The following is a 25442-nucleotide window of genomic DNA, read 5'->3' as shown; positions in this document are numbered from 1 at the left end:
CTCTTTCACTTTGCCTGCATTTACTGAAAGTGCCCGGAGACGGTCACCACCTCGGGAGTCACGATACACCCCAGTGAGGGACATCCCACTTCGCTCCTTCAGAAACTTCGAGTCCCCCATCCTGTCCTGATAGCCCGACATCAGCTCCAGCCGAGACAACGAAGCAGATCTCGGGAGCAGGACAGGCCCGTCCCAGCACACACAGCACTCACTCTGTCAGAACAGGACCTTTCTACCCTGTTCAGAAATGACACAGGAGCGCCCAGGGGATTCTGCCCTTTATTACGGGGACGAGCAGATGAAGTACGGGGAGAAACAGCAGCAAAGGGGCCCGCCGTCTAACCCGGTTTCCGGGGTCCTCAGGCGGGGAGGCTGCGAGCGAGGGAGGCAGACGAGGACTCAAGCCCTGGCAACTCAGAACAGCACCTGTGGCCTGAAGTGCTTCTGCCTGATGGCGTTGTTCTGCATCCCCGTCTTCAGCATCCACTTTGCCTTCATCCTCTGGACATACTGCATGTCCCGCTGGCGCATGAGTGCTGCTCCTGGGGGTGGAAAGGAGGTAAGAAATGAAAACCCAAACTTTAAAAGCCAATTTGGAGTAACTGAGTTCTTAAAGAAGAGATATTAACTGGGGTCTCTATCCAATGGGGACTATGTGCACCCCAGAATTGCACCCCAGAACTGTCTGTATACAATTCTCTGGGATGAGCCTCTTCCTTTGTCATCATATCAAAAACTCTGTAAGAGAAAGATGAAGTCAGCGGGCTCACAGCTCACAGGGAGCCCTAGTGAAACCACGTGTATACAGACACAGCGGAAGCGACAGTGATTTCAGCGTCAGAGCTCCCCGGCCGTCAGCAGGCAGCTGCCCGCTCTCCCTCCACTGTCTCCAGTGGACTGACGTTCTCCTTGAAGGTAACAATGTCAGTAGCCTACTCTATTCCTCTGACTCTTATCATTTTTATGGGGAAATTACAGAAAGAAGGACTGGTAGCTTTTATTACATGCATGTGCTGTGTCATCCTGCTTTATGACATCCCACCGGCCCAGGCCCCGTTATCATCTCCTCCATTTAATAAGTGAGACAACAGAGGCTTTGATTGGATAAATTACTCATACCAATAAGAACATCAGGTAAGTCATGCTGACTCCACAGCTCAAACTACTGCTGTGAGAATGCCATTCCATTCCTCTGGGAAACTTCCAGGAGGATTTCAACCTTGGATAATTACTAAACAACTCACTTCATAACCTTTACCTCCTGAAAAAGTCAGTGGTATACATGCAGGTTTTAGAAAGTTGCTGTGCCACGAATAAGAAGTTTTTCCGTCATGGAGCTGGGGACTTATTGCCATAAACGCCTCAAGTGGTCACAGACGCCCCCAGAGCCAAGGTAAGTGTCCCCTGGGGAGGATCCTTAGGGACAAGGTCAGTAACCACCCCTTCACCCAGGGCCCCTGAGGAACTGCAAGTCCCGGGGCTGCTCCGTGGCTGTCCCCGTGTCGCCGCACCTGTGCTCCCGGTCCAGCCCAGGGCTCTGTACTGCTGCAGGACCCGGCCCACCGCCTTCTGGTTCTTAGCAACGGCCACGGCTCTGGACAAGCCAAACCGCTGTTTGTAGTATCTCATCAGGGAGCGATGACCCACTCTGGCACCTGTTTTTCAAAACAGCAACGTTGAAGCACCGAGCTGGAACTCTCTCAAGGCAGAGCTATGAAGCTAGGGCTTTCCCAGTCAGACTTCTCACGTTTATCCAGCTGGAAAATGCATGTGTCGGAAGAAACAGTGCTCTACCCACTGAAGAAAGACGAGGCCGCGTGTTAAACAATGAAAGAAAAAGAAAACCAAAGAGCAGAGAGATTTAAGAAAAGGGACCATGGCAAGTCACTGTCAAGTGAAAAACTCAGCGTCTGTACTTTCTTGTTCTATAAAAGAGCCTCCCCAGAAATGCACAAGCCGCCCCCACTAACACCTGCAACAGGGCCCTAGGGGTAAGGAGTCTCAACGTTTTAATAGAAAAAAGATTAAGCACAGAGAACGGCCCTGATGTTTAGGTCTACCAGCCACAGTCTGGGTCCAGAAGGGGAACCAATCCACTTTTCCTTGGCTTACAGTCTCTAGCGCAGTGGTTCTCAAACAGCGACTATCTTATCCCCAGGGGACATGTGGCAATGGCTGGAGGGAGGCTCCCGGCACCAAGTGGGCAGAGGCCAGGGATGTGGCTAAAATCATACCACGCACAGGACAGCCTCCACAACAAAGGGTTATCTGCCCGAAATGTCCACAGTGCTGAGGCGGAGAACCCCTGCCCTACTGCTCCTAAATGAGGGAAGTCGTGGGTGTACTGTAGTTTAAAAGATGATTAAGCTAAATTCTCTCCAGAGCTTTTGTCTATTTGGAAGGATCTGGTAAAAATCATGCCAGTCAATCAAGCTTTCAGAAATGAATTCTATGGATGATCTGTCCTTTTATCATCTTAAAAAAGAAGTTGAATAAACAAAGTCTTAAAAAATACTTTATGAAGCTAATTTCTCAGGTTCTGCATTGGTATTTCCACCAGAGGAAGCCTAGCCTAGGCCTCTGTGACAGATGTGGGCCTGTTTTGCTGCTGTGTGCTGTACAGGCCACGATAGTGTACTGCCCTATAGTTTTCTTATTACTGTAGGAAGAATTACATTTTCAAAACAGGCTCTGCCTGCCCATCCTTCCTCTGTCATTGTCTACAGCTGCCCCAGCCTTAGAAGGTTGTTGTTCTGAGTTAAACAGCTGGTCTGTACCTAAGCTGTGATAGCACCCCAGGGTGACTTCCTCATGACAGGCGTCTCCACCGCCAGTGTGTACGCCCACCATTGCTACAAATCTCCCAGGCAGTGGAGAGAAGTGGGATAAGCCTTCGCTGACTAGATCCAGGATTGTGGGTAACTTCCTCAATCTGTCTAAGCTTCAGTTTGCTCATATGTCAAGTAAGGATAACAGAATCTAACTCACACTTGTGGTAAGGATAAAATAAGCTGCCTGACCATGCTAACTGCTCAGTAAATATGAAGTTTATTAGGGTTTAATTATCATTCCGTTCCCTGTATTTCCAAATGTGTCTTCAGTAGCTGCTCCCATTCTTCTCCACTAATCGTAACACCATAAACACTGTTTTATGTACTTTTCACATTCATGGCTTTTCTTCACCTTTTCACACCTGGGATAAATTCCCACCAATAAGAAACATGTACCCCAAAGAAGCCAGAATTCAAACTCCAAACCTCCCCCTGCCCTCAGAACACAGACAGGAATCCTGGGTGCTGTCAATCAGATACACCCAGGCCAGACTACCACGCGCAAGTCTGAGCAATACATGGAAACAGGAATCAGTTCAAAGAATAAGAGGAAGGGCTAGTTTAACAAGAAACACCTGGATAGGGCCAAAACACTTGATAAGGAACAGAAAAGAAAGGGTCTATGTATTGAAAAATAATGACGGATCAAAGCACTGAGAGAGAACGGAAGTGAAGAAAATATTGATCCAACTTAAGCAAAACAGCTAAGACAGAGCTACCAGGTGACCTTCAGAATCTACCTCATCCGGGAGAACACAAACGCACACTGTGAGTTGTAGGTTCTCTCTCCTCAGTGTGGAAGGGGAGTGATGGGAACATGCCTCTCCAATAATCTCAGTGGTATTTTGGACAAACACACTTACCGGAAGGGAGAATCAGCTCCATGGTTTCGTCATCATATTCCAAGGTCTTTCCTGAGGGCAAGTCCTCGGTCTCATCAGGGTCCTCCCCCTCCTTGTGATCTGGGTAGCTACTCCTGAAGCAGTGGAGTGACATTAATACAGTTAATACACAGATCAAGACCTCATGACCTAAAAGACATAAACTGTATTTGCCAATGTGGCAAATCCATGAGCTACCTAAAGGGTGAGCGGTGGGGGGGTGTAAACAGATGCAGAGACTGCCAGATAAAAGGTTTTGGAGAAAAAAATAACCTGTTAGCATTTTCTCTGTAGTAAAATATGCAAGTTACCTACGAACGCAAAATGGATCACCGACTTAAATGTAAAATGAGTAACTATAACAACTCCTAGAAGATAACATAGGACAAATTCTAGATGACTTAAGGTTTGGTGATGACTTTTTAGGTAATGCACCAAAAGCACAGTTCATGAAAGAAAGAATGCATAAGCTGAACTTCATTCAAACTGAAAACTTCCGCTCTGTGAAAACCAATGCCAAGAGAATTAAAATAGAAAATACAGAATTGGAAAAAATATTTGCAGAAAACACATCTGATAAAGAATTGTTATTCAAAATATAAAAGAACTCTTAAAATTCAATAAGAAAATAAACCCGATTAAAAAAATAGACCAAAAACCTTAACAGACCCCTCACTAAGATATACAGATGGCAAATAAGCATGTAAAGAGGTGTTTTACAGCACGTGTCACCAGAAAGACACAAATTAAAGCAGTGAGAAACCACTACACGTGTATCTGAATGGCCAAAGTCCAGAACACAGACAACATTAGATGCTGGTGAGGACGTGGAGCCACAGGGACTCCATTCAGTGACAGTGAGAACACAGAAATGTACAGCTACTCAGGGAGACAGTTTGAAAGTTTCTGGCAAAACTGAACATATTCATACCACAGGGTACAGCAGTAGTGCTGCTTGGTATTCACCCAAAGGAGCTGAAACTTATGTCCATATAAAAACCTGCATATGGAGATTTATAGCAACTTTATTCAAAATTGCTAAAACATGGAAGCAATCAAGATGTACCTCAGTAGGTAGATATATAAATAAACTACAGCATAGCCAGACAATGGAATATTTTTGGAATTACCTGGAAAGAAATGAGCTATCAAACCAGGAGAAGACATGAAGGAATCTTATATGCATATTACCAAGTGAAAGAAGCCAGTCTGAAAGGCTACGTAACGTACGACGTAATGTGCGACTACTAGAGGATGCTCTGGAAAAACCATGGAGACACTGGAAAGAAGGAATTGCCAGGGGTTAGGGTGGAGGAGAGTGATGAACAGGCAGAATACAAAGGACTTTCAGGTCACTGAAACTACTCTGTATGATACTGTAATGGTGGATACATGTCATTATAAGTACATCTGTCCAGTCTTATAGAATGAACCATACCAAGAGTGAACTCTAAACCATGGACTTTGATTATTAATTGATTCAGTGTTAACTGATGGATCAATGTAGGTTCATCAATAGTAACGAAGGTACCACTTGTAGAAGATGTTGCTAATGAGGGAGGCTGTGCACGTGTGGGTAAGGGGGAATATGGGAAATCCCTGTACCTTCTGCTCAGTTTTGCTGTGAACCTAAAATTGGTTTTGAAAGAGTGAGCAAATGACTTATAACTGAACTCTTTCCCCTACATATCTGTTTATCCTAGCAGGGTTGTGAACCAGAAAGGAAGAGAACAATGTAGAGGTGGAAATGTGGTTCTCCTCAATTTAATCATTATAAAAACAAGTTCGAGAACAGTGACGTCCAGTAGAACCCTAGAAAGACAGAAATTTTCTGTCTGAGTCCAACATGGTAGCTACCAGTCACATGTGCTTTTAAGCACTGAGTTTTGGATTATAGGCAGTACAACTGAAGAATTCAATTTTTAAATTTTTAGATTAATTTTTAGTTAACGTAAATGGCCACATGAGCACCCCTATTATTTATCATACTAAACACCACAGTTCTAGAAGAATCTCTGTTTCTAGAAATATTCACACACATAAAAATAATTAAAGAAAGGCACACTAAACGTGAATAGTAAGGCAGATAAGCCAATAGGAAAATAGACGAAAGACTTAGTCAGACACTTCACAAGAAATAAGCTAAATGAGCACTTATATATAAAAAAGTTCTCAACTACCTTAGTGCTCATTAGGGAAATGCAAATTAAAACCACAATGGATATACACTGCACAGCCACCAAAGAGACTACAATGAAAAACTCTCCCTCACTACAAGTGAGAAATGAGAAATCAGGACGAAAAGGCAAAAGGACAATTTATAAGACTAGAACTTTTCTGAACACCCGTATCAGGTGGGCTCTGCACACCTGGCATGGTAATTACACACACCGGCTTGCACAGCACACCTGTGCTAGGTCATAGGCATCTGGACACTAGGAACCAGATGTTCCGCAGTGCCTAGCATGAATGTGTGGCATGATGTGGGACTTAGAAAGCCGCCACCCATCCAGACTCCCTTAGGAGACAGCTTGTGATTCAAGGACTCTCAGGGAAACCAAAATGTGAAACCTCATTTCCAGGCCTCTGTTCATGAGGTCACTGGCAAAGCTGAACTTCTGACCATTGAAACCACAAAAACAAGTTTTCAAATCAGACAAACTTCAGTTTGGCCCTGACATCTTCTCTTTATCAGGTATGTGTGTTTAACTCTGTGACACTCAGTTTCGCAGCTACAACATGACAGGAAATAACCCCCTCCTATGCAAGTGTTCTCAGAGGTACCAAGAATCCTGCACTGGACAGAGCCAGACAAAGGTCAGGCCTGGGCGTATCTACACCACTTCAGAGCAAATGGGATGAACTCACCACCCCCCTCCATATTACAAACCACAGACTTACCTAAAATCATAGAAGTCTGCAAATTCCAAAAGAGCGTCTCCATCTGTGAAGAGCTTACAGTGACTCCTGTCATTCATGTGAGCCTGCACAGCTTCCGTGGAGTAGAAGGATTTCCCTTTCTCGTTGCACCACAAGCAAATCTTTCCGACACCAACTTTCTCTCCTGGAAAAGTAAGTTGAGGAGAAAAATATGAAAGCAGCTTTTTGCAGCCAGCTTACATCTCACCATCTATCTCCACAGTTCAAAAAATATGCATCAAGTTTTGGATTCTCACAAAATGAGCAGATCATTCAATCCAAGATGGATGAGAAACACAAAACTCATGTTCCCTTAAGACCTGCCCCCCAATACTGCGATCTTTCATTATTAAAAAAGAAAAACTATTACACTTACCCAAATATTTAATCAGTCCCTTAAGATCCGAAAGATATTCTATGTCAGGAATAAAGAAGCTGTGGACTTTGGTCATATGCGCCACATTCTTCATGAGGGAGCTTGAATGATGGGGACAAAATAAGCAGTCCGTCACGGGGATGGCGCCAATGGGGGCGCTCACTCCAGTCTCTTCCTCCTCTGCATCCTGCTCCTCCTCCTCGTCCATGGCTTCAGCATCCTCACACTCCAATTCCTCATCAGAATCAAGATCTTCCCAGTCTTCCAGCCAGAGATTTGAAAAACAGAGTTAGTTGAAGATCTCAAACGTTATTCATTTACCACAGACAAGTTTGCATGGCTAAGAAATGCTTTAGTCTTTCTTTTCCAGGACACAGTAAACCCTTTGAAGGAGACGTATGCTCCTTTGCTATGCACATGTGAACTCACGTAATTAGTGTTAATGGTATGTGGCATGAGGGAAATATAGCTCATCAAGTCAAGGTGGCTAGGCTGCTAGCTCCAAGCTCACATTTCAGGTTAGCCAGCAGATTCTGGACACTTCAAAGTAAAGCAAAGCCATCATAACCAGCAACCCAAAAGAATTTGACATTCCACAGCAGACGGTGCGGCAGCAACATGTCCTCATATGCATATGTTCTGTACACTAGAAACTAATACAACACTGTAAATCAACTATACTTCTATTTTAAAAAAGAGAAAAAACTAAAAAAAACCTCATTCAAAATGGAGAAAGCATCCACTCATCCTACAAATATTTATTAACTGCTCCTCCCTGCCCCCGCACCCCTCAGTTAATGTTTCAGTCCCTGAATCTACAACAGTGAACTAAACACACAAATGCCCTATGGGGATGCTGGCCACACAAGCCACTTCAGAATGCGTCAAAACCAGCCTCACTCATCACTTTCACTTAAGAAATAACACCTGCTCACTCCAACCTGCAAGTTAAATCTGTAAACTTACGGGGTGGGGAGTCAATCCCCTCCCCCTCCCCCACCCCGCCCCCCAGACCGCCCCTCACCATCTCCATCCAGGTCCTCCTCACTCTCCTCCTCCCTCTGCTGTTTCGCCAACTTCTTCGCCTGCTGTTCAAACCACTGCAGCCGGGGAGGTTTCTCGGCAGGGGCTCGCTGCTGAGTCCCACGTCCTCCAGCAGCCACGGCCACGGGACTCGGGGACTCCGCCTCGGGCACAAGGGGCGCCTTCTTGGGTGACGTGGACGGCTGGGCCTTGATGGCCTGCTGGATGGCCGCGTTCACCGCATCCTTGTCCACACTGTCCACGCCCAGCCCTTTCTCCAAGTTCTTTTCATTCATTATCGCCACTTTCCTACTCACCGCCTTCTTCTCCAGCTCCACATGCCGCCGGGACTTGAGATGGTTTTCGTAGGCCTTGAAGGAGGCAAACTTCTTACTGCAGACGGCACAGTAGGTGGCCGCGCCCTTGCTCTCCGGCTCCGCCAGGGCCCGCTGCGCCCGCACCCGCTCCTGGAAGCCTTCGGCGCTGACCGGGGCCATGCCGGCCACTTTGCGCCTCAGGTTGTAGCGGTGCCAGTCCGTCTTGTAGTGGGCCCGCTGCGCCTCCGCGTCGTACAGCGCCACGCGGCAGGTGTTGCAGGTGTAGGTCGCCATCGCCAGGCGTGAACTAAGAGGCGACAAAGGCAGAAATCTGGGGACCAGCCACCCGACCCTACCAGACACTCAAACCTCACACGTCAGAACCCACGGAAAGCCAGACTGCAGGCCGACTTCCGGACTGGATCGAGGTTAGGCCCAGCCGGGCAGGAAGTCCCGCCTCCCGACCTATAGCCCCGCCCCCCGCGGAGACTCCCGGGAAAGCTAGGATAGCCTTCGGCCAATTCGGTCTGGCCTAGTTCGCCTGAGGTGAGTGTTGATTGAGTCGCCCGAGGTGGGCGTGGCCTGAGGTGGGTATGGGGCGGCCCCGCCCTCGCTGGTTTGGGCCTTGGTGGTCGTGCAGTGAAGCGGGATGCTGGGAAGGCGACCGTCAGGCCGGAAGGGGGAGTGGGGCGCCCGGGCCCGGGAGGAGAGGTCTGTGCGACCGTTGGCGGTCCGGGCTTCTCTGAGGTCCGCCCGCTGCGCCGCTGCAGCCCGGGAGTGGGTGTCACGAGAGCCAGGGCTGCTGGTTAGCTCTCGGGGGAGCACCTGAGCTCTCGCCCCGCGGGCAGGAGTCCCGGCAAACCGCAGCCTCAGGTCGGAGTTTGAGGGAATTCACAGCAAAAGCCGAGTCCAGGTCGGAATCTCGGCGTTTCTGCGGCGGCCGGCCCTGCGGAGGGCGCGGGGGAGCTCGTGGATGCAGAGTCTGCCAGCCGGGGGCCCAGGGCCCAGCCCATCCTCTGCCCGGTATAAATAGAATTCCAGCCACATAGCTCATCTTAAATCTAAGAGTAGCCACATTTTTTTAAAAGCAAAAAGAAAGAGGCGAGATAGCCATATTTTATTTAACCCAGTATATTATCATCTTAACGTGTAATTAATAAGACAAAGGATTTAATGAGACATTTTACGTTGGCTTGTTGGTACCAAATCTTGGGTACCAATCCAAGTATGTATTTTACATTTAACAGCACATCTGACTTCGGGCCAGCCTCATTTCATGCGCTATGTTACCTCTGTTGTTTCATAGGTGGTAATTCAGTTGTACAGGAAGCATGATGTTAAAGGCTTAGGGAATTCTTACACTCATCTGCACAGCCTTGCTGAACCAGTCAGCCTGTTTCAGAACTGAGCGGTTGCATGTTTAGAGTCCAAGTGACCCAGGGCACCAAAGAAGATAAAGATGTTTTTTAAAATGCAGGTCAAATCATATTGCTCTCCTTCCTCAAAATCCTCTGGTGCTTCCCCTGACTCAGAATAAAATTCAGACCCTTTACTGCTGTGGTCTGAATGTGTTCCCCCACAATTCATAATTTTCTTCCTGCCTTCTCTAATCCGTTCCCATGACCCATTTCGGCATCTTTGAACTCTCCAGTTTCCTTACTTACTGTCTTCAAAGGGACATTGTTTTCTCCACCATATTAATTTTCCAGTGGACTGCAGTTCTACTGCAGTCTCTGAGAGAGCCTTCCTCTTCCCTCTTGGTCTACCCTGCAGCACAGAGATAACCACACTAATTCTCCTCAACCATATTTCCTCTTGTGTCCCTCATGTAGTTCCAGAATGGTTGTCTGTTGCCCACAGATGAAGTTTAAATTTCTTTGTCTGGTTTTCAGTATCTCTTAGAGCCTCTCCACCATGCTGTCTCCAGGAATACGTGTGTGTGTTTTGTTTTGTTTTTTTCTAGACTACCAAGCAATTGTGCAGCACCAGCTGGGTGTCCTCCAGTTAACTCAATTCTAACACTATCTACCTGGAGATGATGTCAGGTCCCACAGGTTAGGTGTTCAGTCCCTCAAGAGTAGTTCCACTTCAGAACCCGACTCCAAGTCTAGTGTTATGTGTGCTTCTGAACAATTAGCTGTAAATCAGAGGTTTCCATGATCCCCTCCTCAGGTTCGATTAATTTACTAGAGCAGCTCACAGAACTCTGGAAACTATTTACTAGATTGCCAGTTTATTACAAAGGATATTAAAGGATGTAAATGATGAACAGCCATATGAGGAGATACATAGGGTGAGGTCAGGAGGTCTCCAAACACAGGAGATTCTGTCCCCCTGGAGTTCTGGTTGGGACACCCTCTCAGCCAGGCTACCTAGGGGCTTTACAAAAGTCACCTCATCAACGTAAGAAAAGACACTTTTTATCACTCTCATCACTTAAGATCTTTCAAGGGTTTTAGGAACTCTGTGCCAGGAATGGGACAAAGACCAAATATCTCTACCTTACTATAAATCACAATATCACACTATATAATATCCTATTGGTTTTAAATTAAAACACCCCTGTCTTCAAGGAGATTTTTCTGACTTGTTAAGGATGGTAAGAACTACACAATTAACTAATACAATAAAAATGGAGTCAAGTACAATGAAATACAAAGAAAGGGGCAATGTGTATTTAGAATAGAAAAATGTTATCAGGGAGATCAGAAAAGTTTTCACTGTATACCTGAAATTAATACAATATTGTAAATCAACAATAGTTAAATTAAAAGTTTTCATTAAGGAGTTGACATTGCAATGGGTCCTGAGGAGGGGAAAGTGGATAAAGTGGGGTGGAGCAGGTAGAAGAGATACAGTGGATGGAGGGAAATAAGGGCATATTCAGGAAGAGTGCAGGTCTGGTTTGTGTGAGGGAAAAGGTACAGGGAAAGAAGGGGAAAGAGGACAGGGAAGTATTAAGGTATCACTGGGTAAAGAGCTGAATTCTGGAGTTGGCTGTTCGTTTTTCAGCTGGTAAACAGGAGGACTCTGAAAGTGTTTCCGTTTTTATGGGCATCAGGAATAGACCTGGGCCTTGAGTAGATCCAGCAGCAGTATCTGGAACTGATTGGAGAAATACCAGAAAGGAACCGGGCTAGAGCCAGTAGCTCCTCGGTAAATGCAAGCCCACTGACCAAGAGACTTTTGAGGTGAATTTCTCCACAGAATATCTAGAGCAGTATGTTAATGTGTCTAACCTCTGCTGGTAATGCTATCAAGAATGTTTATTACCAAATCAGTCATTCTTCCAAAGAAGAATGAGTTTGCCCATGATCAAAATTTTAGATTTGAAAATAATGGAAATTAGAATTCCTTCTGGATACTGTGACATAGCCCTTAAAATAATTTGCTTAATTACCAAATTACTGAAGTTACTGTGCACAGTGACAGTACCCACGAGGATGTTCTTTTTCAGCTTGGATGACACTGGGATGGTGATCTTTGATAATTACAAAGTTTAAGATAAAAGCTAATCAGGTCACCTTCCAGTCAATTGATACTACTTTCCATATTCCTATATTGCAGGGGCAATGATTTTTAAAGGGATAAGTATAAAGGTGATTGGGTTAGTTGAGATTAAATTTTAGGGGGTAGTAAATATAGACTGCAAAACTGACATACATTTATTAAGTGGCTTACAACTTCTATGAATTTCGTGTTCATAAAAATGTTAAGTAAAGCATTATGATTTTGAATAAACCATTTTAAAACATTTTACTACCTTAGTTTTTGGATATCTAGATATGCAAAGTTTTCTTAACAAGGGATTGAAGTTTATAGCAAAATTTGGTTATTGCAGCATTTAAAATAGTTGGGTCAGCTGGCATGTGGATTCTTTGAAAAAAAGAAAAAACTAAATTAAAAAATCATTCTTTAATATTTAGTGAAATTCTGTTAAACTGTTATAATTATCATTCTTAATGTATTTTAAAAAACCAAAAAACATTAGGTAAGGTGACATATTAGAAAGAGAACAGGCTTTGGGGTCAAAGTGGCTCTTCCTCTTAGTAGTTATGTGACTCTGGACAATTTATTTGACCCCCTCCTTCTGAAAAATGCCCTTAATACCACTTAATTGTAGAGGCATGAGGATTACACACAATCCTAACTGTGACAGTTTTCTATTATGTTAGACTGAGGATTGGCAGACTTTTCCTATAAAGGGACAGATAGGAACTATTTTAGGTTCTGTAGCCTATGTTCTCTGTCATAACCATTCAGCTTCTCTGTTAAGAGCATCAGACTCGGCATAGACAGAACATAACTGAGTGCGGCCCTCTCCTATCCATAGGTAGTAAATCACTACCTATGGATACTGAAGTTTAAATTTCATTATCTTTTTCGTATGTCATAAAATATTCATTTTTTTTGAACTATTTAAAAATATTTTAAAAATCACTTTTCACTAGTGTCCCATAAAAACAGGCTGCAGGCCCAGTTTGGCTCATGGGCAGCAATTTGCCAACCCTGGTCTTCGACGTTTAATTCTTATGACATGCTGTGAGGTAGGTGCCTTTATCCTAATTTTATAGATGAAGGAAGCAGGTACAGATAGGTTCGGTGACTTGAAGTCCCACAGCCGGTACATGTTAGAATCATTCATTAGCCATTTTGAACCTTACAGATGTTTCAGAGTCAAGTGAAATAATAGACAATTTTCCAACCTTTCCATCCTCTTATTCCACTCTATTTATTAGATTATGAGGCCAATATGGGACAGGCCCATTAAAAGAAACTTTGAATTTTTTCTGTAAGCATGTACTTCATTGAATTTTCTTTTTAATGTTCAAAAAGATGGCTTAGCTGAAAAAGGAAAAAATCACTATCTTAGTTTTATACAGCTTTTTTTCCCCTGAAAGGGCTTCAGACACTTTTTTTTCTTTCATTCATTCTCAAAACATCCCTGTGTGAGAGAAATAGCTTCCTAATTTTATGTCTGGGGAGACTGAGGTGGTGGTTTTGGGGTGTTATTGTGACTTGACATTGTGTCTTACAGCCATAATATTACCAACAGAACTAGAACTCCTAATTCTGACATCCTATCCTAACTTAAATGCTGCAGCGGAAAGGGAGGAGTAATACACAGAAATACAGTTCAGGGACTTTGTGTTCATGATACACACGACCTCTGACAACAGTAGTTGAATGAAAGTTTTCCAGATCATGTCCTACTTGTAACTGACATCGCTGGAGCAGTGTAGGGAACTACATCCACCTAAGTTTTAAACAGAAGAGGAAAACTTCTACATCACTGTCCTCTTAAATGAAGACTTGCTCCTGGCCTAAGATCAGCAGTATACTGGCACTTGCCACTTGTTTCAAATGTAAGAGTGAGATGCCTCTGTGGGTTCAAGATGTTTGCCAATTGCCAAACGTCATAAAAGTTTCTTCTCCTAATATTCCACTCAACTGGGGAGGGGTAGTTTTGTTTAAAAAAATTATGAAGTTTTTAGGGTAAGAAAAGAGTAAAGACGTTTCAGAATGAGAATATAAACACTGAGTTGGCCTTCCAAAACAAGCTTGAACTTGAGCCCTGCTTTACTGTTTCAGACCAAAATGCAGGATCAGTGTATGCTTTTCCCATTATATGATTTTGCTCAGCATTTTCTACCGAATGTGAACAAAACATCTTTCTACAGCTCCTCTATAATTAAGAATAAAATCCATGCTTCATATTTTAATGACTGCATAAATTCTCACGGTACGGGATATGTAATTTCCCACTGTACTGGATCAATCATAGGATTCATTGTTAGTACACCAGAGATAGGACTACATGTAATGTTCCCCCCCCCCAAAAACTACACACACTGAAAACAAACCTCTCAACATCCCTATGTGTGATAGAATTAAGAGTACCATTATTGCATTGTGTAAATTTATAATCACGTATGTTCTTGAACAAATACTATTGAAGTGCATGTGTGGTTTTAAAGCTGCTGTCCACAGAGAGCTGGTATATCTCCCCTGTGGAACTGGCAACACATTTTTCTACCCTACCAACCTCCCCATCCCCAAGTTGCTCTTAATTTAGAGTTTATAACATTCGATTCTAGCTTTATTGTTCATACCATCAAGTCTTGAGTTTGCCTCTTTGTAAGCGTGTCCAGTGACTTGTAACATATTCTTTAATTACTTGAATTATTCAACTTCTTGTTTTCCCCTCAAAGAAGAAACTAAAAATACCTTTATACTTCTTTACTTCATGGCCAAGAATATTTTTAAATGAAGAAACATACACATCAAAAAAAAAAAAAACCTGGTGACAAACTACTTTATAAATATGTGACTGTATTTTTCTTCATGTCCAGAAACTCTTACTGAATAGAATTCAGATATGTCCCTCCCAAACCCACACAGTTCATAGATCTAACACCAGATTTTCATTTGTACCAAAACAGGCAAGATAATGAAGGCACAGGCTCACTTTAAAGGACATCACACACAGTCATGAGGCACTAATGACACAGAAACAGAGTCAATCACGAAAAGCAGGTGTTCAGAGTCTTCAGTTACTTCTCCCCTTTAACATTTGGCAAAGTTCCATCTAGATATTTTAATACCTCAGAAAGAAAAAAATAAATAAGAGATGCTACATTAAAATGTCAGAGGACCTATCATTAGTCTTTAGAAATAGCAAGAAAGGGATAAAATGAAGGGAGGGGACCACAGATTTCCTATATTCTGGGACAATCCTTCCTTTCTGAGGGCCTCAGATGTCTGTACGCATCTGTCCAAATGCCAGCTGTACCTGAAGATTGAAGAGATGGCTGGTAGTTGCTGACATGGTCCCTCAACACGATTCAATGTTTCTATCACAAAAACAAAACTAGCCTGATGTCTGCTCTTGAGTCCTTTGTTAACAACCTGTCAAATTTGGTTATTTAAAAGTCATCTCAGAAGTTTAAAATAAAGGAAAAATATATCCTGGCTTCCTAAAACGAAACAGACTACAGATTTAGACTTCAATGGCAAATGAATACACTTGAAAGCCGAGCAGGTCTCCCTCCAGTAGGAGAGTCTACGCAGACTTCAAAAACAGTTACTGTTTCTCTACTGCCGATATCACATCACTCTTAGAACACATCAAGAGCTATTTGCACAGTTTTAAGAGACTTTTTCCATGACATAATATATGACAGATCAGGATTTAACCTAGTTCTGAACAGATAGAATAGATCTGCGCTTACAACATCCCTGTTACAAATATATGACAACTGAACAACAAAGCACAGCCCAATCTCTGTTTACATCAAAACCACCCACCGTCTACATGATACTTGATTACTTGCTGTGGGTTAATAGCACCCACTGCTAGGCTAGAGCTGGCAGTCCGTGGGGCGTGTCATTTACAGGGAAACCTAAGGTCTGTAACTGCAGAAATCACATGGAAATGTACCAGCCTATTCAAAGTGGTTAAATATATTCTTTTAATTTTTCCTAGGAAATTAATTTTGGTAGTCTCTCCCAAGTCTTTCAACTAAAGAGACCTTGGTCATTTTTGTCTTTTTATGGTTTCAGGTATTAGGAACAATGGAGTTGATATAGCATGTATTCACAATTAACTGTTAACATTTCAGTAAGTTACAATAAGCTGTTTTTGCATGCTTGAAAAATTAACTGTGAAGAAAAAATAAGGAATACTTTTGGGGGGATCTCAATAATTGAGTGTTTTCTTTTTGCTTTAAAAACAACCTCTAATATTCAACTCTGACAACACGGTGAGTATATATATATATATATATGTATATATATATATATATATATATACATACACACATATATAAAGTTCATTTCCATGCTCATTACATAAAAATAACTATCAGAAATATCACTCTATCAGTGGTCAGCTGATATATATCCAATTAATTCACTGCAGAAGGGAAAAAAAGATCCAAAAATTCTAAAGTAATCAGTAAAGCTCACAGTTCAAAAAGATTTTTTTTCCTTTTTTTTTTTCTTTTTTTGCTTGTTTGAAATGTTTTGGTAGTTTATCTGTGCTCTGTTGTGCAAGCTGATTCCCAGACTAATGGCCTCCAAGCAGGTTTGAAAGGAAGCCCGAAGACTTCCTGTTTTGCTGGGCTTCTTCCTCCTCGTCTTGTGAAAGTCCCAGTTCACTCTCAATTTGATCGAGCTCTGACTGGTCAAGTAGTTCAAAGTCATCACCTTCTTCCGTGTCTGTGTCCTCCCCCAGGCTGGGTGCAGCCTGCGACAGTGTGTGCTGCACGCCCCCTAACTGGTCTTTGATAGCTGCGGTCACTGCGGCAGTGATGACATCCCCAGCCAGGTTGCTCATCAAGTGAAAGGTCTGGTCACTGCCCAGGGGAAGGGTGAGACCAGCCGCTGACTGCCTCTCTTTGCTCGGCCTGGGACCACTGTCCAGCTGTTCCTTTTTCCTCCTGAGCTCAGTGGGCAAGCCAAGGCTTAATTCATCTTCATCATTTGTTCCCGTGCCATTTTCTAGAGAGGGAAAATCTGAAAGGTCTCGAGAGAAAACTTCCTCACTAGGTCGGTCGAGATCTGTGAAGCACAGAACAGAAGTTTATACTTAAGCACGAAATACACTGGAAATAAGAGCGCTGTCTGCAAGATCCCTGACTTGGGTCCGAATCCTCTGGGCAACCCTGGTGTTCAGCTGGCCTCCTGGCTCAGCTTCAGTCATCTTAACCACACATCGGACCCCTCCCCCAACTGGGATACTGTCTCTCCACACGTACACAAACACGACATTCCTCTGTGTCCTTAGTTCCCTCTTAAACACAAATGCTGATGACTTACAATTCAACCTATCTTAACATCAGCTGAGGCTCTGACTAGAGTTTTAAATATTCACCAAAATTTCACCTTGCTCTTGGGGAGGGAATTTGTTCTTAAGCCAATGTGAATGTGTATAATCTAAAATTTAAAAATTTTCAGTCGGACGTTTTCATAGGTTTTGGTCCAGCAGATGGTGAGTATCACCCAGCCTTCGCATCTTCATTCATGGAAATCTATCTGAGTATCTGTAACTGTGTTTGTTTAAAGCAGTGAATTAAAAGAAGCTATTGCTCCTTCTGTTCCATATTCAACCTAAGAGCTTATGGAAACATCTGGATTTCCATGAATACAGCTGTACCTAACCATACCACTTTAACCAAACTCAGGTCTTGAACATATATAGAAACACTTTAAGCTTTGGGATATTTGAAAGCAATGTCAGGTTAGTAGGTAGATGGTGATTTTATTGCTTTTCACTTTTCATAGCAAATCAGTATAACAGTTAACGCTTTACAACAGATTTGAATTCTTCAGGTTAACTGTTTTTTGGGGGGTGGGGTGGGGGAGGAGGTAATTATTTTTGTTTATTTGCTTATTTTAATGGAGGTACTGGGGATTGAACCCAGGACCTTGTGCATGCTAAGCACACGCTCTACCACTGAGCTGTACCCTCCCCGAATTCTTCAGTTTAAGTAATGAAAGCCTTCTACATGGATGCGATTATCATTGCTCCTTTTGTGTAAATCTGAGATGGGGGGCTTAAGAACAGAGGGTTTGTTATTTATCCTGGTCTCGTAGACGTTTACAACTTAAAGAGCTTGAGAAGACTTCAGTGATCCTGTTGTTCTAATACACTTTAAAGATGAGGAAATTGAGGTCCACAAAATTATGTCATTTGTTCAAGGTCACACAGTAAGTTAATGACAAAGGCAAGGCTACACCTGGGTCTTCCAATCTCCAAATCTGTATTTTTTCAAGACTACACAGCCTTCCCCCTTCCTCAAGGAAAAGAAGGTGTGTTCTTGCTTGTAAAACTATATTCAAAGCAATTTATTCATAATCCTCCATTATAATCTGTTTATATTTTCAGTATATTTTTCAGTACATTAAAATGACTTGAAATAATAAAATGAGACTAGCAAAAGTTAAGTTACTGCATAAGAATTGTCTCAAATTTCACTTTAAATTGTACTTAACCTAAATTTTTAAAAATAAAATAAAAAAAAAAAACTAACTTGGAAGAAAAACATGAGAAAGCCTGGAGTCACAGCTTTGGATTCAGGAAACTTGCCCTCCTTGCACCGTCCCTCTGACCGAGGACCAGCCCTGAACACGCGGGATTAGTTTCTGTCCTCGCCGCTCCCACTACTGCTATCAGTAATGCCACCTGACATTCCAGAAGTTAATTTTTTTCACCATCAATTATTTGTTTCCAAAATAAAGGCAGGTCTGGACATTGACTGGCTTAGAGTTTTTCTCTCATACTCTTAAAAAGAAGATGGCTTTTGAGATATAATTCATATACTATAAAATTTACCCTTTTAAAGTGTACAATGAAATGGTTTTTAATATATTCACAAAGCTGTTACAACTGCAGCACTATGTAATTCTAGAACATTTTCATCATCCAAAGAGGAACATATTCATTACCAGTCACCCACCACCCTCTCTTGCCTCAGCCCCTGGCAGTCACTAGTCTTCTTCCCGTCGTATGGATTTGCCTGTTCTGGACGTTCCATATAAATGGAATTACATAATGTGTGGACTTGGGTGTCTGGCTTCTTGCACTAGCATAACGTGTTCAGGGTTCATCCGTGTTGTCAAAGTGTCAGTTCTTCATTTTTATAGCCAAGTGATATTCCATTGTGTAAATATCCCACACTGTCCATTCAGCAATTGACAAAGTTAAAATACTTTTGCATGCACTCATAATAACGAGAATCAGAGCACCTAGAAGCGTGGGCATACCGTCAGAAGTGTCGGTCTGAGGAGTGTAGCCTTCTGAAAGGTTGAAGGTCCCATTGTCCGTCCAGGTGACCTCGGACACGTCTGTGTCAGACACAGACAACTCTTTGGCGGCAGTCGTGAGGCTAATCTGTGTTAATACAAATACCAGTGACACAGTTTTAAACTTCTGCCGGAAATCTTTTGAAAAGATCCAACTAACACCAAAAATGTCAGAATAATAAACACCAGATGGGTATTTTCCTTTCAATACTGTTCAATCATCTTAGATAAATAGGAGGAGTCTATTAAAATCATTCCAGTTCTGCAATACATAAATTTACAGTCAAACCACACAGGAACAAATGGAAAACGAAACAAAAGATACCTTAGGACAAAGAGCGGAAAAGTCTAATTCACTATCCTCTTTGCGACTTTTTTCTTTATCTGCTTCTGTTGAGAAAAAATGGAAGCTTTCAGATTCCTGGACGCAGTGTATTTTACCCATTATATACCCTACCCCACATTCCTCAGATTCTCCAGTGCCTCTGTATAACTGTTTGCACCTGACAAACTGCCCATAAATGCGAATGTTTGGTTTCCAAGCAAAACGGTCCATGTCAGTAGTTCACCAAGTGTAGTCCTGGAACCAGCAGCATCAGCATCACTGGGAACCTTTTAGAAGTGCAAATTCCCCGGCCCTCCCCTAGGCCAAATGAATCAGAAATTCCGAAGTGGTGCCCAGCAATCTGTGCTTTCATACGCTCTGGAGATGATTCGGATGCTCACTATAGTTTGCGAATCTATAAGGTCATAAGCCAAGTGAAAAAGTGAAAAAGTGAAAAAGTATCACATTACTTTTCCCTCTATTTTCTTTGCCTTCCTCTTAAATGGCTCCCACACTCAGTGCTACCTGTATCATGTGTTATTTCCATGAGTCCACCCAAAAGAAAACAATTCAGAGAACGTGAATAGTAAGTAGCAAACACAGAACTGTTGAAGCCCTTTCTCCCTCCCCTGGCAATGCTGATCAAAAAGTCGATTTTCTGTATGTTTGAGAAAAAAATTAAAGCTTAAATAGGAAAAGGCTAGGGATTTGCTCCCGTAATATGTAGTAAAAGACTGAAACACCTTGAAATGTATTAAAGGTGATTTCATAATAAATAGCCAACTGATGGCTCATTTCACGCGTGGAATACAGAATTCAAATGTTACCTACCGGCTCTCTCGCGTTTCTTCTGGTTAATATATTCTCTGATTCCAAAATCTAGTTTCAGCAGAAATGACTTGATTTTGCTGTATATTTTTTGTCCAATATCATTACACTTTAACAGTGGGCACAAAAATGCACACAGTACTGAAATACAAGGAAGAAGAGAATTTAGGGAGACTGACCTTTTTTTCAAAAGGCTACATTTTAGTATTTCTCAAAAATATTTTGGTTCCCTTACTGACTGATAGGTGTTTTTTCTTAGGGAAATGCCTCTGTGAAATAAATTCATAGTTTCTATTCTTCCCTTTGCAATGGAAACATTTTCTCCTGCACACACACACACACACACCCTCCACTCAACTTGGCTTCTCCCACTCAACTTAATTAGAGATTTATCCAGATTATTGCATATATCAATTTTTCAGTGCCGAGTAGTAATCCATTGTCATTGTTTTCAAAGACTTGCAGTTTGGTAACTCTCTCCCTTCAATTCTTTGCACCTCAAATTTATACAAAAATTACATGCTTTCCAGAAAACAATAGTGGATTAAAATATCAACTCTACTTATTTGTTAAATGCCATCTCATCATCGAAAAAGTTATTATTATCTATTAGCCCCTCATCCGTCATATTGGGATAATAACCTCATCTATTGGGGCTGCAGTGAAGAATAAATGAGATGAATGCAGACCATCGGAATAATGCCTTGCCCATTACTAGACTCTCCCAGACTCTGTTCCCCTTTACCTCCTAACCTAGGCAGATCAAGGGCTGATATTCTACATGAGTTCTACTTGGGAGAATGAATTTGAGCGCTGACCATCTGCCTTTTGTGCTGTGCATTAGGAACACAAAAAGAAATGAAGATCAACCCAATGAATGTATTGCATTCTTGATGTTTATTTTTTCATTATTGTTAGGAAATGTGACCATCTACTTTTTAAATAGGAGTTGCAAACTCAAATTTCTCTAGAAGACAAGGAGGCATGTGCACATTTTAAAGGCTGGTCCAAGAAAAATAGGGAAATACGAGGGTCAGTTAAGTGGAGAGCAGCTGCCCCATCCAAAGGTGGCAGGGCCAGGTCCTTATATTTTTCAGGAGAAGCAGGAATCTAAACTTTTTTACATCACTTTGAGTTATAGTTGACATATGATAAATTGCACATATTTAAAGCATACAATTTGATGTGTTTTGACATATGCATACAACAAAAAAAATCACCATGATGAAGATGGTGAATATACCTACCTGCCCCACGCAGAGTTTCTTCATGTTACTACTAATCTGCGGGGGGCCACTCATGACCTGAGGACTGCCGAGCACAGAGGTTGGGCCTAAACTCCCACAGTGCAGGGCGTCAGGCTCTGAGGTTGATCTCTCAAGGACAATCTCTGTCCCGCCACCCCTTTGAGGAATGTGCCAGGTGCATTAAGGCCTGAAGGAACATCCTGAGCTATTAAGTCACTAAGGACCTTTGGAAGGAGAGATACAATCGGCACGCAAGTTAGTGATCTTAGCCTGAAGAACAATCACCTGAGTAATAGTACACGAGTCACGATGTTAGCTTAGAGGAACAATACCCTAGTTTATGATCTTGGTTTCAGGAATTCTTAATCTTAGTTTTATGAGAACTGTAAACAATAGTAAAGTCTGCAACAATATACAAGTTAATGATTTTAGTACACGTTGTTAATGTACCCTAAAACAATACCTTTGCCTACGTGCAGGAATGTATGAGCTAATGGGTTAAAATCATATAAATTAACTGCTGGAAATAAACTCGGGGTCCACTCTTGACCTAGCATCTTGCGGGCTAGAGTGAGACCCTCTCAACCCCACCTTTTAGTCTTGTCTTTCTTTCTCAGTCCTGCAGCACAGGTTTTCTGGACCTGATCGATTGTCGGCTGGCTCCAACACTAATCCTTCTCTCCTGCCTTCCCTGCCCCACCCACCTCGTCCCCAGGCAGCCATTTATGTGCTTTGTCACTAAAGGTTAATTGGAATTATATATAAATGGCATATATAGTATGTACTCTTTTTTAACTTGGGTTCTCCCGCTGAACCTAATTATTTTGAGATTTATCCAGATTGTTGCATGTATCAATTTTTCAGCGCTGAGTAGTAATCCATTGTAAGGATATACCACAGTTTGTTTACCCGTATATCCATTGATGGACATATGAATTGTCTTTTGGTTTTGGCTATTACAAATAAAGCTGCTTATGAACATTTGTGGACAAGTCTCTGTGTAGGTAGATGCTTTCCTTTCTCTTGGGTGGATGGAATACCTGCTGTGGAATGGCTGGGTCACATAGTAGTTTTTAAGAATCTACCAAACTGTTACCCAAAGTGGTGGTTCCATTCTACCTACCCACCCACAATGCAGGAGCATTGCAGTTGCTCCGTCTCATTGCTAATACTTAATACAGTCAGCATTTTCATTTCAGCCATTTTGGTGGCGGTACAATGATGTCTCATTGGGGTTTTAATTATTTTTTGAGCTGCAGATCATGTACAAGGGGAAAAGTACTAGTGTGCTTGTCAGGGGTGGAGAATATAGCTTATTTATAGTTTTATTGACATAATTTAAAATTAATCACTTATAACCTTCCTTTTTGACAGCTATTCTTATAATTTTGAAACTGAAACATGTCTCTAGAAAAAAGAGAAACTTTGTACAGCAGGAAATTAAAGAATAATCAACTTGTTTTATAATCAAGAACGCATCCCTCCTCTTCAATACTATGGAAGGTCTTGTCGACCATAAAATGATACCGTATGCGTCACATACGTTAGTCACATGTTCTACTATACTTACACAGTAGATAGCTGAGTATAACCCCAGGAATGTAGCTTCCCAAGATCGTAAAAAATGTGCACACACTGCAGACCAGGAGACAAAACTAGAAATAACAGAAGTAACATGTGACCATTATGCATAACACCAAGACGTTTCAGAGCACAGGATACACACACAATTTCTCATCTATATTTGATCTATCATGTTATGACAAATGTTTTTCAAACAGTGTTCTTTTGCACTTAAATCTGATTAATGACTGCTGTTTGATCTTAGCCACTTTAACATTCAGTAATAACCATTTCTAGGTTACTGAAGCTGATCTCTGGCACGAAGAATAACGTCTCCCATTAATCACGCCTGCAGCTGTATCACGGACAGTGCAAGAGGCTGGAAGAGTAGTGTGTGCCCAGAAACTTCTTTTTCTCAGGATCACTCACTGAAAACAGTGCAGGCCAATAACGAAAGCTGCAAGTTCAAACTACTTCCGTAAGTCCATGAAAGTTCATAAACACAGCAAAACATGTTATAGAAATTAGAGGTATTTACATAAACACAATATTAGTTTGCACAGCTGACAAGCGGCTGGGATAAATCTACTGGCCATGACTATCCTCCTTCTAACCACATCCATTCCCTCAAGTTGACCCCACTTCTAGGTCGCCTAGAAGCCAATGGCGAATGAAATCAAATTGCTACAGTGAAATTTGATTATGTTCTTTCTCTCTGTCAGTTACAGCCAAAAGAATCTTGGTTGTTTTAAGAAATTTAAATATCAAGGCAGAAAAATCCTCCCATAAAATCTATTTCTTTTCCACACTCTATTCTTAAAAATAAATTATCTTACTTCTTTGCGTTATCTTTAAATTATGGCACTAAATTTAACTGATAAAGAAAATTCATTAAGGGAATTTCAAAACCAGTGGGGAGGGCATAACTCAAGTGGTAGAGCACATGCTTAGCACGTAGGAGGTCTTGGGTTCAGTCCCCAGTACCTCCTCCAAAAATAAGTAAACTTAATTACGCCCCCCAAATGAAAACCTAAGAAAAAAAGGGAATTTTGAAACCACACACGAGGAAAGGAGACCTAAATCTCTGATCAATGATTGATTACAAGAACCCTCGGGGGGGAGTCTAAAATTCAGATTAATTTTAATTTTTCATTCTTCGGCACAGGATTAATAAATTCACTAGCAAAAAGGAAAATAGATGAACTTGTTGGAACAAAATTAAGAACTATTTCTCAAACATCAGGGGCACTGAAAAATATGAAATTCTAATAGCAAAATGGAAGAGGAAAGACCATAAAAGTTAAAAGAATAAAGAAAAGCATTACTACATCCAGAATTCAGTTTCACAAAAGGGATTTCATATTATTCTCTAAATTTGTAGCATCACCATCTTAGGCTAATTGACTTGGGGTATGTTAATGCCCTCCAATGCAGAAGTTTTAAGTACAGAATCTTCTAAAAATGCATTTAATCATTTCAGTAAAATAAGCATCAAAAGTACAACTCACCTCCCCCTACCCCCACGTGGATATCTATTCTAAAAACTGCCTTCAGATTTAAAAAATTTGTCCATATACAATGCTGCAACGTCAATGTGCTCAAAAATGTGTCCAAGTATAGTTCTGTTACTCAGTACCATTGAAGTTAAGAGATTTCCCGTAACATGGTACAAAGAGAGCGTAACGCCAAGGTTCCTAGGTTCTTCCTTCCAACTACAGGTGGACATTCAAGAAACATGACTACAACACTGGAAGGGAGGGAGTGTCCTGATGTCCCTGGACCTCACCCGTGCTCTCAAGGTCAGCTGGATCTGCCTCTGCACATACAAATACTACAAATGGGTGCACTTCTCCACACAGTCCCTTTCAAACCACCCTTGACTTTTCTCCTAGTGGGTATTCATCTTAATTGGAAAAATACTCATTTCACTTATATAATCACTATGGATGTTTCTGCCAAAGATTTTCTTTCTTAAGTAAATCATGTAAGAGTCTCCACTTTTTGGACTGAAAGTGAGACTCAGATACCTCCAAAAGCATCCTCCAAGGGCTGTGTGTTCATTTTATCTCCCTTTGACTTCAAAACCAGCCTATCAATGTTAAATACGTGTTTTTAATTGAAGCATAGTTGATTTACAATGTGTTAGTTGCTAGTATACAGCATAGGGATTTGGTTATACATATATATTCTTTTTCATATTCTTTTGCATTATAGGCTATTACAAGGTATTGAATATAGTTCCCTGTGCTGTACAGTAGGCCCTTGTTGTTCATCTGTTTTATGTATAGTAGTGTGTATCTGCAAACCTCAAACTCCTAATTTACCC

General features: G+C 41.9%; 2 protein-coding genes across 3 annotated transcripts in view; both read right to left on the bottom strand.

The window, feature by feature from the left end:
• Positions 1-261: 261 nt before the first annotated feature.
• ZNF622 (zinc finger protein 622) lies at positions 262-8770 on the bottom strand. The gene is made up of 6 exons (XM_072958830.1): positions 8032-8770; positions 7008-7268; positions 6614-6776; positions 3695-3807; positions 1512-1655; positions 262-542 (listed from the first exon to the last, which is right to left on the bottom strand). The coding sequence occupies exons 1-6, from the start codon at positions 8639-8641 to the stop codon at positions 415-417; spliced, it is 1419 nt and encodes a 472-aa protein (XP_072814931.1). The 5' UTR covers positions 8642-8770; the 3' UTR covers positions 262-414.
• Positions 8771-14660: 5890 nt separating this feature from the next.
• Positions 14661-25442, bottom strand: part of RETREG1 (reticulophagy regulator 1) — a 126765-nt gene continuing 115983 nt past the window's right edge. For both annotated transcript variants that reach the window (XM_072958829.1, XM_006216404.4), the window contains 5 exons: positions 23124-23208; positions 20310-20447; positions 19479-19543; positions 19115-19241; positions 14661-16909 (listed from right to left, as the gene is read on the bottom strand). In XM_072958829.1, the coding sequence (XP_072814930.1) occupies positions 16416-16909; positions 19115-19241; positions 19479-19543; positions 20310-20447; positions 23124-23208 (909 nt within the window). In that variant the 3' untranslated portion in view covers positions 14661-16415. The remainder of the gene's footprint in view (positions 16910-19114; positions 19242-19478; positions 19544-20309; positions 20448-23123; positions 23209-25442) is intronic.

This window comes from Vicugna pacos, chromosome 3 (genome assembly GCF_048564905.1).
Source record: "Vicugna pacos chromosome 3, VicPac4, whole genome shotgun sequence".
NCBI lineage: Eukaryota > Metazoa > Chordata > Mammalia > Artiodactyla > Camelidae > Vicugna > Vicugna pacos.
This window is presented reverse-complemented; position numbering and strand designations above follow the sequence as displayed.